A 13,525-nucleotide genomic window follows, 5' to 3' on the forward strand; every position below is an offset into this window, starting at 1 on the left:
AATAACCCTGATTAGCAAACTCTGTGCTGTTTGCAGAAGGGTAATCTTACTCAATTTCTTCTGTGAAAATACATCAGCTGTGGAAAACTCACGTGTTGTATTGTAGGTTAATAAATTTAAGCAATTCACAGGATGCCTGTAGATGGCAAGTGTAACTATAGCACACATGCCTTTGTGTATATTTTTAACTATAAATCAACAAGCTGTATTTCCATCAGTGGGAAAATCTGAGCTTACTCTACTCCTAAAAAATTAGCCTCTGTTTTTGTAGAAATGGCCAAATGCTGCTCTTGATGGTATTTAGTATCTCCGTTGACCTCAACTTGGACAAATGCTGTTTTATTCCTCCATATTTGCATTCTGCAAGAGCCTGAGAGATCTTTACCAGTGCCTTTTCAAAATGGGGATCTGTTGATCTTCATCTCTGAAAGGCATTGCTGGACACCTGTTGGGTCTGAGCTCTCGACCCAGAGAGCTCAGTTCTCTGGGTGATTCCTTTGGCTGAAATCCTGACTTAATCATCTTTTCTTTCCAGTGCCTTCTTACCCAACCCATCCCCTCAGTACAGTTCAAGAAAAACTGTAAGACTGTTGGGCCACCTTGTGAGATGGCACAGTAGGTGTGCTTAGAATAAAAGCACATTCAACCAGGAAATTGCCAGTATTTTAGTGTGGACCAGTTCCCCACACTGGTTCAGCCCCAAAAGCTCTATGAGCACACCTGAGCATTATCTGAGGGAGTGGTTCAACCATGGGAATGAGTGAATGGCTGGAAGGGAATTGGAGAACTGCTTCAGCTGGCACTAACAGCAAATGATGTGTCTGTAGCTGTGTTCCATCTGCTTTTTCATCATTTTGTATGTCTTTGTATGAAATGTAGTTCTAAAAAGAATACTAGCAATACATGTATGTGTGTACACAGACATTTTTAAACATTGTATTAAGCAAATATTTATGAGAATTTTATTGTAACCTTATCAAACATCCCCCAAGTGACAACTATAAAATCTCTATGTAGTTGCAAGGATGAAACCAGTGACAGTCTTTTGGGGTCTGTGCAGTCAATGACTGTGAAGTGGCACAGTGAATTGGTAAAATGATTGATAATCTTCAGTTGTAGCTAGGAAACTTTAAGTTCATCCTATTTTGTCGCACACTGGAATACTTTGCTTAAATCACCTTGATGTAAAGATAGTCCTTTGCAAATTGTAGTAATAGAGGAGATTTATAATATGAGAACACAGCATCTGGTTCTTATGAAATCTCTGTTTTCCTGGCAGTAACTATAGATGTATAATTTTGAAGTATTACAGATTACCACATGAAATTGAGGCTGGAACTAGTATTTGAATAATATAATAATTAAACCCCCCAAACCTCTAAATGAGCTTAAAAAAGAAAAAAAAAGGAAGGGGGAAAAAAAAAACAAATGCCATCTTATGAAGCTATGGAGTTCCATCTGTGTAAGAATGGATGAGAGACTGTTAAAGGAGTCATGTCAGAACGGTTCAGTGAGTCTGATACCCAGATTTGTCTGTGACTGGAATTCACTGATAGCACATAGGTCTAATTTCATCATATATTGTAATACAGACTTGCAAGTATTGATATATTGATTGAGAGAAAACCATGTCATTATTTGAGGTTTTATTCCTGATTTGGGGTGTAGGAAATCAGGCAAACAGGGAGTCTGAACACGCTAAAATTACTTGCAGCACACAACCTTATGAAAATAAACAAAAAATGAAAGCAACTTCTGCATCTCCATATAAGTTAAAAAAAAATTGTATTTACTTAAGCTTTGGAGTATGGAGTGTTGTTTACTTTGTTCACTCCATACTGCTTTAGCATAGTTTAGGTTTGAGTATATGTATGTATATATGAAATACAAATTTTATATATAAAACCTATATATATATAAGCCTATACAAAGTATAGGCTTAATGGAATTTCATATTGGTGGCATATGCAGTAAACTTTTTTATTGATTTCTGTAGTTCTGGAAAAGCTAATAATCTGAATGGCATTAAAGTGTATATGCAAGGGACAGAACAGGTGTGTATGTTAGATATTTAAAGATAAGTTAGGCAGAATAAGTGTCACAGAATTCCACAGGGAGAAATATTATGAGTGTACTTGAGAATTACTGAGCAATTGCTGTTACAGAGCCACAGTGAAATAGGCTTCTAACAATATGTTTATGTACTGCATTTTTTCCATTTTTCAGCATGAAAGACATTCAGAAAAGGAGTTTAGGCTGTTATAGTCAGAGCTTTTTTGACTATTCTGGTAACTTGCAAAGCACTTTGATCTGTTAGAACCTTCTGGGGGAATCTTTACTGTAAAGCTCTCTAGAGATGCATCAATGCTCCTGAAGACACATTAGTTGAACAGGTTTGCAGAGTCCTATGGTGAAATCTTCCTGCTTTTTAATTGGATCATAAGACATGCCTGCAGGTTTTGGTGGGTTTTTGGGTTGCTTTTTTTGGTTTTTTTTCTGGTTGTTGATACTATGGTTGCTGATTTTGAAAGTCTAAGCCCAACAAAAATACAGAAAGCTTAAAATTTGTAGGACCTTTTAAAAGTTTTAACAGTACTTATAATAGGGGCAGTAAAAATTCTGAAGTAATAATTTTTAAATTCACATTGGGTTTTAGTTTAAGAAGACTTTTTGTGCCATGTATTGCTGGAAGAACTGTCATCCTCATTTAATCTGCAGCATGTATGCTGTTTAGGTAGAAACTCAATTGAGCTGTGCTGTTCCAAATGCTTCAAAGTATGTGAGAAAGGATTCTATCCTGTACTTTCTCTCATAAAATTATAGTATTTTATTTTTTCCATTTATCCAATTATGATTATACAAACAATGATTGCATGATTTTTCTTTTATGTTGTTTCTGCTTCTCTGCATTTAGAATTGCTAAACATGAATTATTGCCTTTCCCCCATAAGTGTGCTATTACATATATATTAGACATTTCATAGAATGTCTCTGTAGAAAATAAAATCTTCAGTTTTGGGCTCAACTCCTTTGAATAGGACTTGTTTTTCATCACGAGTAACATGAAAAATAGCTGTTATCACTTACTTTGCCTCTTGGAGAAACTGTGTTCTTGAGTAGTTTTGGAAACTTATTATCTCTTCATTTTACTTATGAATTGGTAAAAACTAATTAATGCAAATGAATTGGAAGTGAATTTCTTAGGTCAAAGAACTTATAATTGTATTTCAAAGACTTTTGCTTCATTCTACAAGATGGATTTTTACCTCTTATATTTAGAGCTTGTGAGCAGAGCAGTCTATTAATATTTTTTAGGTATGTTTTCCTGTAATAAGTCGTTCATCATTCTTGCAAGACTACAGTTTGTTTCACCCTGTGCTGTGGAACCAAACTGCAGTCAGTTGTAACAGTAAGACCTAAAAATGGAAAAAAAATATTTACTTTGTATGAGCTCATGAAAGTAGATTTCTGTTGTTTAGTTGCCGTGGTAAAAGTGATCAATAGAGGCTTCATCAACACAAGTGTGTAAAGTTTTGATTATTTATCACTCTTGTGCTAAGAAACACCTCTATGGGGGAAAAGTATTCTTACATTGTATAATACCTCTGCTTTTATGATACTCTGGGTATATGGAGACACATGGTTACATAGTGCTCAGTAAGCCTGAAAGACGTGTTTGGCCTCATGTAACTGCTCTGCTTGTATTTCAGGGAAATGTATCGATTCATTGCATGTTTATTGGCAATCAGCAGTGGTTGGTAAGCAATCATTTGATGTTTGTTTTTAATCATGACAGGAATTTCCGTTTTTTACCCTGACGACCTTTCCACCAGGCTTTCTTGTCCACGTTGGTGGTGTTGTCAGTGCACGGTCTGTGAAGCTGCTGGATCGCATCCACAATCCTGGTATGTTGACACAAGAATGACCTCCTTGCTCAGGACCTGTCGTAGTGATCTCCTGCTTCTAATCTTTGTAACATATCATCATTTGGATAGATACAAATCTCTTCTAACAATGTATATTAAAAGCAATGTTTTTCAGACAGTCGTTTGAGCTGGAAAAATGAGTTACTCAGAGGGTATGTTTTTAGTGAGAAATGTTTCAGCAAGTTAAAGAATATTATAATAAAGTACTTTGAATCAGTGGCTTTGCACTGAAAACTGTCTCTGAATTATTGAGGGCTTAATTAATTTTTTTACCACTTCATAGAATTTAAACTCGATGCAAATTTTCCATTCAAACACAAATTAGATGAAATGCATGATCTTAACTATTAATGTTTTCTAATTTTCAGCTCCTTGAAATCCTTAAGGACTAATGGCTACAATTTACCTAAATACGTGGTTTTTAACCTCTTTTGATACAACCTTGACAGCTTTGTTCTGTTCTTAAAAGCCCCATACTGAACAGTACTTTAAGATTTTTATTTAATATTTACCTGGAAATCCCAGTACTAGAATGTGTATTTTGCATGTTCTAGTTCTAATGTTAGAATTAAAAGACTTTTGACTCTGAAGACTTTGTTGGTTTAGTCACTGAGACAAGATGATGAGTGCTCTGTAAAAAGCTGGAGTTGACAGTGCACTTCAAAATGCAGAGGAGAGTGAAAATAGCACCTACAGTGGTTTTGCATGCACTAGTCAGTAGTAATAAAACCAAGTTTGTGCAAATGCATCTTTAAAAGCAATTGCAAAAAATGATCTTCTTTTCTTTCTTCTTCCCGTGGCCCAAGGCAAGCAATTCTCCAAGCAAGTAGATTGTTGCTGACCTAAGGATTCAATAAACTGGCAACATGAAATAAAATACAGGACTTGATTTGAATTAAACACCCGTAGTGTAAGGGATTTTTTAAAGCATGTGACTACACAGTATTGTTCCTTTTTTCCTATTTGTAAGATCTATTTATACAGTGAAGATGAAAAAAAAAGTCAAAGTATAATTGAAATGCGAGTCTTCCCTTTCTTTGCCACAAAGTTATTTTAGGCTGCTGTATTTTCAACAGATTTCTGATACAGATCTCTTACATGCAAAATTTACCATATGATAAATTTATTTAAAACAAAATGAAAAAAAAAATCAGTTTTGCTCAGAAGTTTTAAAAACTAACCTCTTGCATTATGGACTCCTTTATTTTTACCAACTGACTGAAAGCAGGATATGGAATAAGATAGAGATGCGTGTTTGCACAGCTGCAGTTGTTTTTGTGGGACTTGAAAATTACTCCTGACAAGTGAATGTAAAACGTGTGCTGCCTGGAACTCCGTGTATTGCAAAAGGGGGAATGAAGGCACATGACTATGAGAGGGAAGGTGAAGTAAAAAAAAGAATCTGCTTATAGTTATGATCATGAAGCATTTGAGTCAAATAAGTCTGTGAAGTATTAAAGGAAGAAAATAACCTGGCAGATGAATAAATCAGGAAAATGCAGAAGAGGAAAGAATGTTTGAAGGTGGATTGAGAACTTACAATAAGACAATAATTGCTATACACTGTACCCTTTGGTCACCCTAGTGCTAGATTGCTATAGCATGCTCCTTTTTTCCCTTTCTCTTTCAGCCTCTTATTAACTCTGCTGTCTGTGTCTTTCCAGTTCCTGTGGATTGGTGTTGTCAATTGTGTTCTTGTTGGTAGTTTTTTTTCACTATTCTGCTCCTATAACTGATCTACTAATTTGCTGTTTTGAACTCAGCCTTTGTCGGAATTATGGGTAACACAAGATCATACAAACTGCTAGACTGGAATAGTTTCAATTCAGGTATTTTACTAGTCATTCAGTACTACATATGCTGACAGAAATTATGGCAGCTCAGTGAAGTTCTTAGAAATGCTGTAGAATATTTAGGTTAATGCTTCAAATTCAAATCTCTTTAATCATCAAATGCCTAAATGTCATGTTTTAATGTTGTTAAAGACTCTCTTTAAAATTACGAACCATTGTTTTAGTATAAACTAGTATTGCTAAGAATAATTTAATATCGATCTGGAAAGCTGAATGTTCAGATATTTATTCTGTACTAGCTTTCAGCTCAGCATCCATGAAGGAAGTAATTTAGGGAAAGAGAATGGATTCTTACTTATACAGTTGGGATCATGTCAGGTGTGGAGTTTTTTTTTTTTTTTTGCTCTGGTTTAGTTTTTTGTTTGGTTGGGTTTGGTTTTTTTTTATTTAATGGGGTTTTTTTTTGTTTATTGGTTTGATTTGGGGGAGTCTGTGGGTTAGTTTTGTTTTGTTTTGCATGAGCTTACACGTTCTTTAACAGTGGCTGTACTTCTGTTATTTCAGGATATTGATTCATATGTTTGTTCTAAATAATAGATGTAAAAATTGCCCAAAAGAATGAAAAAGAGAGAACTATCTGTTTAAAGATAAGGGTACCATGTAGTCCAGGATTTGTTGGTTCATAAATCTTGTATTGTAAAATGCAATCAGCTTGCAGGAATTACAGCATAATTATTTGAACTTTTAAATCACTCTAATACCTAACTTGGAAAAAACCCCTATATTCTATTTTTTTATGCAATTTTAGGGATCAAAATATATAACTTCTTCAAACAGCTACAGAAAGAATAGATGGGTTGCTGATGCAGTTTATAGGAAACCTGGCGTGTTAGGGGGAGAAATAAAGACTTTTCCCCTTCACCCTCTTCCTCTGGAAAGGTGACATGCTTTGGAAGACAGGCAGGCATAACTTCTCTACACATAACATCCAAGGCAGCAGACCTTGCCAAACTTTGATGTTTTTTAAAGCTGGCACAGTAAAAAAGTACAAAGCTGACCTCTTGAGGGTTTGTTTCCCATGGAAACAAACTTTCCTTCTTGGTGCTTCAGTGTTGTAATGCAGCTCTGGGTCATGCTCTGAAGTTCAGCTTAAGTTATCTTCTATACATTTTCCATGTTACAAGTAGTTCAATAATAGGTAGAGCCTAAAACTGTTGGCTCATTTTGTACCTGTCCCTTGCTACAAAGAGCATTCTGTGATATTATAATTATGAGCTTTTCTGGTTTTGTTGGTTTTCTTTGCTTGTTCTAAAGTGATAATCTTTTATAATTAACTTTCAGTATGAAAATTAAATTTCAGTATGAAAAGAATATTATAAAATTCTCAGATCTATTACTGGTGTAGCAATAGTCTGATCCAAGGTGTTAAAAATGGGTCAAAATTTTTCGTCTTGTATGCTACCTTGAAAAGTTTGAATTAATTATTACTTCTTCCAGACCATGTTTAGCAGGATGTTACCATAGAAGAATTATATTAGAATAATGGAGTAATTTAGTTATGTACAAACACAAAACATGCCTTGAGCTGGGGTAGAAAGTGATCCATAATGTAAGCCTGGGAAGCAAAGTGAAAGTTGTGAATTGTTTCTTGACAGAATATCCAAAACTGTAGTCTGATTTTTTTTTTTAGAAATTGCAGGAAAAAGAAGGCATATATATATATGTATATATTCATGCATTTTATACCCAGAGGTACTTGTTACCTAAAAATATTGGAGTAGAGAGGTCTAAACCAAACAGTCATTGCAGAGTTAATACCTTGCTGAGAACTGTCTGAGACACTGAGAACAGTGTTTCTGTTGCCTGACCTGTGTCAGTAGGTCTGTAGTAAGAGCTGATTAATCCTACTGATTAGGGACTGAGCAGGTTACACCCATATTCCTGGAATTCTGTTTCTGTTGCAGTGCTCGATGTGCTGCAGGACAGAGAAGAAAGGAGGAAGAGAGTAAATCAGTCACTGATATGTGATAATAAAATTGCAGATTGCATACAAGTTTGCTCTGTCCTAGACTGGAATAATGAATATCCTGTGCAGATATGTCACTGAGAAACCAGAGGAGAACATTTCTATTCATCTCCACCTTCTAGAGCTTTATTGCTAACTCTGTTATTATTGGCTAATTCTTGGCCTAAAGGAGAGTAGGGATTTATACAGCTTAGGGAAAACAGTGCTACATCTTTACATGTAAGCAAGAATGTAATCACAACCATAAGTGGGCTAAAATTATTTTCCTTTCTGAAAATGTTCAGGCGTCATTTCAGCTACCTGCGTAGCATAGAAGGATATTTCTTTTTTTTTTTTTTGCAAATGACAAGGAGATTGGTTTAATTTTGTGTAAGATACAACAGGAACATCTGAAAAGTCAGAGATTTGAAGGTGCTTGAAAATCAGACATGGAAGTAAAAACTGACTATTTCATTAATGGAAAAGAAACTGCTTTAACATCTGGGAATTGCATATAGTTTGATGACAGAATTGGCTAAAAGTTTGTAAAATACAAAAAGGGCACATAATACAGTGGAAGATACACACTGGTGCTGTCTATCAAAAAGAATGTTAAGGATATACTATAAATACAAAACTGTTGAAGGAATCCTGGGTCCTGAAGACTGGATCTTTGTTAAAAAGTTTGCTCTGAGGTTAAATACAGAGCAGAAAGGTTCCTTAGGCAGTGCAAGAGCTTGTTGAATAGAGGCTGCTTTTCCATATGACTGTTTGATAGCACCAACATATACAGTATTCTCACACAGTTAAATTTTAAACTCATCTAGGAAACTACTCCAGTAGTTCTTCAGCTCCAGTAGTCAGAAACATGGAAGGATAAAAGATTGTTAAGAAAATTCCTAAGCAACTCCTGAGCTCCTTGTGTGATATCCAGTCTCGCTCCTGGAGTGTGAAAGTCTCCGGAGCTTGTTTTGTGTGTGAGGAAATGCAAGAGGAAAGCTTGGATACGCTTTGGTTCTGGAACTGAATGTTTTCCTTTCCCAGAAACACAAACATCAGTGAATGCACAGATTACATTTTGTGCTTCTGTCTGGGGTGTAAATGTGGCCGATCTGTAAGAACACAGTGGAAAATGTCAGAATGTTGATGTTAGTGTCTGATGTGGGTATCCTTCAGAACCAGTAGGAAAACCCCAGCATTTTAAGCTTGACCTCTTACCTTTTCTTGGAGAATTTCCAGGTTGACTTTTTGTCCATCAGTGTGTGTTGATATGATAACGAGAAGTTAAAGCACTTGTCAGAGGCTTTTTCTGAGCAGAGTGAGGGGTTTTTCAGTAATAATTTAATCTAGTTTTCTGCAGCCTTTCCAGAGGAGTGAATATTTCTAAGTAATTTTTATGGTTAATATGTATGGTGTTTGAATATTATTTCTTAAAGCAGATACACCCTTGTATGTTAGTGAAATAATTTTCTTTGGAACTGTGCATTAATTTTTTTTGGTAGATATTTATATAACTGAACAAAGAGTGATCACTGTCAGTGAGCATAGAATAATATTCACATGTTCTGTTAGAAATTTGTAAATTAATAAACTTGGCATTTAAAATCTTTGTTCAGAATTCTTTACCTAAGTATAAGTAATATTATTTAATCTGTTCATATTGATTTAAAACTCTCTCTGAAATCTGGCTAATGGTGTGAAAGCCAACCCAGACTGTTCCTTACACAAATACTCAAAAAAAGCTCTTGCTTATTGCACAACTACAGTTTGTCTTTGAATTGATAGTAATAAGAGAAGGAATCTTGGTCTTGCAGAAAATTGTTATTCTTGCACATAACTCTTCCTAATTTCAAAATATGGGTCTTGATTAAAACTATTATCTTGATACCATTTCCTTCATGGATTGCAATGAGTTTTTTCCAGTCTTGTGATGTTTCATCATGTGGTTGCAAACATACAGTTGTAGAACTACTTTCCTCACTCAAAATATATTATTCTTAGAAGAAAACTAGGATGATTCTGGTTGAAAGGGCACCTTCCCAACTGCTACATAATTACAGGTAAATTTGTCCTTGTAAAATGCCTACGGACAGTATTGTAGGAAAATATACAGACAGATAACACAAGTTCTAGCTGACTGTAATAGGATTATAGAAGTAACTGCGATAAGGGTTAGTGGATGAGATCATGATCTGAGCTGAATGAGGCACAAGAGATTTTCTTTCTAAGTGCACAGACTGAAGTTCCTCAATATGTCATGATTCTTAAAAAGAAATACCATAGTCGTGGCTTGGTTTTTGTTTCCTGGTTCAGTTTGTACTTTAGATTTTGTTAGACAGTGCAATTTGTCTTTTGCACTAATATATTGACTGGTTTTTGTAAGTTGTGAGGTTTTGGTCTTATTGAGGTCCTGAACTTGCTCCAAAAAGCACTTCTTGGATTCAGGAGTTCAAAGAGGTCTTTCTGACTAGTTTGTCTTAAAATAAATAGTTGTGAGTGTATAGAAATAATGAATACAGAGATACTGTATTAACAAGGAATAGGAAATTCAGAGGCAGTATCATTTTGTGCCAAATAAGACCATCCCATTTCTGCAGTTATAAAATAGATTAAATGTGTTTTAGAAAGATCTGTCTTATTACAGTGTTGTGTGCCCAGCTTTGGGTAATAGGCACTTTGCTGTGGCAATTTGAAGCTGTCCTTTGAAGATTGCTCATGTTTTAAAATAGGTTGCATTTATTGTACCAAGATGACAAAGGAACAGAGACACAAAATAGAATAAGTAGTTACTTTATTACTTAGCGAGGACTTCACCATTCTAGGAGGAATGGCTGATCAAAATAATAACTGTAAGCTGGACTGACAAAGGTACATATTTAGGCCTGGAACCAGTTTTCCAGAGGCAAATTTATTTCCTATATTTAACATTTTGTTAGTTCTGGACAGTAGTTTGAACTTTTATAATTCTAAGGGAGCATGATGATGTTGAGAATATAAAGTTATTCAGGATATGGCTGAGAGATTTAGCTGGTTGCAATTTAAGATAGAATTTCAAAAGCCAAATCTTGAAGTAGGATTTTCATAATTCCCATTTAGGAGCGAGATAGGTAAAAACATGTCCTGATCAGTGTTAAAACTCCCTAATGGAAATATAATTCCATATGTTTCTGAGTTACATACATTTACCCATATAAGAGATACAGAAGCTATTGAGATTCTGTTAATTCTGTTTCATACAGTATCTTTTTATTGTTTTCTTTTGTAAGAAAATCCAGAGTACTCCCCACCCTCCTAGCAGTGATGTAGGTGTTTTCATGGAATTCAGAAGATAAGAAAAAAATTCAGGCGTTTTGATGGGAATGTTCTAAGAGGAACACCTCACTGCTTCTCTTGGGGTATATCTTGCAATTAAAGCTAACACTCCTCAGTAGTGAGCTGCCACTAACTAAAAGAAATGATGAATGGAATTTCCTGTATGGTTTCTGCCATGTACTCTTGGAGTCTTCTGGTGGTCATGTAGTGATTTGGCCTGACTGACCCAAAAGAAACTGCTCTGCAAATGAATGGGTTTGTGTTTAATCAAGCAGCTAAAATACCTCGAACCTCTGTAAACAAACAAAATCTGGGTACAGTTTTAATCATTAATATTCTTTAAAATTGTTTCCTGATTGATTGAATAATTTCTTCAATTGAAAGAAAGTGAACAAACTTAAACTTGCTTTTTATTTGTTTATTCAGCAGTTTGGGCCTGAGAAGTGAGATCCATGCTCTCTGACTTCATCTGGTAGAAAAGCACAATATTGTTCTGCAGGCTGGATGTTTTATTTGTAGTTTAAGCTTCGTAGGAGAAAGTGTACTTGTTCTCTTTGGTGGTGTTGGCTGCTGGTTTAGTTTTCATTTGATATATCCCAGTAATCTACTTCCTTTGCTTTCCGTATCATAAGCTCAGTTTTCATTTTTGCATCTTAAAGATTATAGGGAGTAACATGTTGTAGTTTTAGTTATTTGCTACCCGAGTTTTGTGTTTAAATTTTGCAGTTTAAACTTTGTGTTTAAACTTTATCCACTTGTTCAATCGTTAAATATTTTAGAAAGTTGATAGTGTCAGTGTTTATGGGATGACCAGAAAGGATTAAAGAGAACTTCAAGTTCCAGGGAAAGGTGCTTGTAAACCTAACAAGGGTGACAAACCAGCCAAACCAAACCAACAATTCCCCACTTCTTTATGTATGAGCTGATTAGTAGGTTTGATTTGAGAAGATACAAAAATGAGTGGATATGGCAGGTGTGGATAATGGCTTTGCATAGTGACTCAAAGATTGAATTTGAAGTAATATTATTTGTGTCTCCATTACCATTTTTGAGACAACAGAACAATGAGTCATTTATAGACTGTGAAAACTTTCATAGTATGATTGTCCTCCTTGTTTCAGAATGTTACATTATAAATGCAAATATTTACCAAATGATACAATGTATAATAGGTTGAAATGAATCATACAGTTCCTGCTTCAGAGTAATTGCCTCAGGATGTCTAGGGATTCAGCTTTAATGCAGGAACTCTTGAGGATGAACTGTGTAATCAAGAGTCCATTCCTAATTTTTATTCAGTTTTTAAAGCCATATATGCACCTAGCTTAATGCAGATTCTAGCTAAATCTTGAAAGACCCTGTACCAGTGAACCTCTAGCAAATAACTTGGGAAAGGTGTTGCTTCTTATGAATCAGAAAGTATTGGTAGTGTCTAGGATTATCTCCAGGTGAAAGATTTGGACAGGATATTGTCCTGTCGACAGTACAGCTCATGGGAGTCAACCTCATGTTTTGGAGGAGATAAGTGACTTGATGGTGGATAGGGCTGACTCAAGTAGCATTTAGGGCACAAGCTAAATACAGTGCTGTTTGTGTCTCCTAAAGCTGCTGCATAAAATGAGCTTGGGAAGTTTAGTGGAGGAGGTTTGAGTTGGCACGATTTTTATAGAACGTGGTACTGTTAACAACATTGTTTCTCAAGTCCTCAACTCTGGAAACAGTGTGCTTTGCTTCCACTGGGTTATAAATATCATGCCAATTTTGAAACGTTAATAAAACGTTAGTAGGTTGAATATTCAGTCTTTGGTTTCCAACAAAAGGCGCATAATAGCAGTGTAACTTCTTGCAAACTTTTCTGCTTCGAGTTGTAGATAATCCTTGCCATAAACTACTTGGTAGATTTGCTAGACAAGCTTGTGATTGAGTGCTCTGTATGCTTGCCTTTTTGCTTCCACCTAGAATCCAGGGCCATTACTTTCTGTAACCATTTCAGTGAGCTGCCATAGTTTTCAGTCTGTACTGTCACCTGATCCAAGCATGCGCCAAAATACCCACCGTTTCTGGCTACTGTCTGCTGAATCTGCTTTGCAAACCCTTAGTTCTTTAAGCTTTTTGCTTAGCAAAAAAAACAACAGGCACTCTTACAGAGTGTACTGGACACATGCCATCCTGCTTCCCTAACTCCTCTAATTGTTTATGTAAATCCTTAGCTTTACTAAACTTGTAAATGCTACAACAGCATCCCCATGTGAAATTGTGTGGCTCATGTGTCAAAAAAGGCTGCTTGTGAAAATATTTGTCAGAAGAATATGAATGCTACACATTGCACTGCATTCAGTGTTTTGTATCAACTTATGATTGCAATGTCACGGTGTTTGGTTTTGATTGTAGACAATAATTTTGTGTTTTAATACGAAAAGGTAAGTTCATGTAAACTGTGAATGTACGGTATTTATATATAAACGCAATGATTTGTATTTTTGGCCTCT

At 35.4% G+C, this 13,525-nt stretch overlaps 1 protein-coding gene across 9 annotated transcripts in view; it reads left to right on the forward strand.

Annotated features, from left to right (window-relative positions):
- Positions 1-13,525, forward strand: part of C2CD5 (C2 calcium dependent domain containing 5) — a 66,119-nt gene that overhangs the window by 21,924 nt on the left and 30,670 nt on the right. For 5 of the 9 annotated variants that reach the window (XM_018080515.2, XM_018080517.2, XM_018080511.2 and 2 more), the window contains 2 exons: positions 3,797-3,905; positions 5,690-5,755. In XM_018080515.2, coding sequence (XP_017936004.1) covers positions 3,797-3,905; positions 5,690-5,755 — 175 coding nt within the window. The remainder of the gene's footprint in view (positions 1-3,796; positions 3,906-5,689; positions 5,756-13,525) is intronic. The other 4 variants (XM_018080519.2, XM_018080512.2, XM_018080518.2 and 1 more) reach the window with 1 other exon arrangement.

The sequence above is a fragment of the Manacus vitellinus genome, unplaced genomic scaffold (assembly GCF_001715985.3).
Source record: "Manacus vitellinus isolate BGI_N305 unplaced genomic scaffold, ASM171598v3 scaffold_5_pilon, whole genome shotgun sequence".
NCBI classification, from domain to species: domain Eukaryota; kingdom Metazoa; phylum Chordata; class Aves; order Passeriformes; family Pipridae; genus Manacus; species Manacus vitellinus.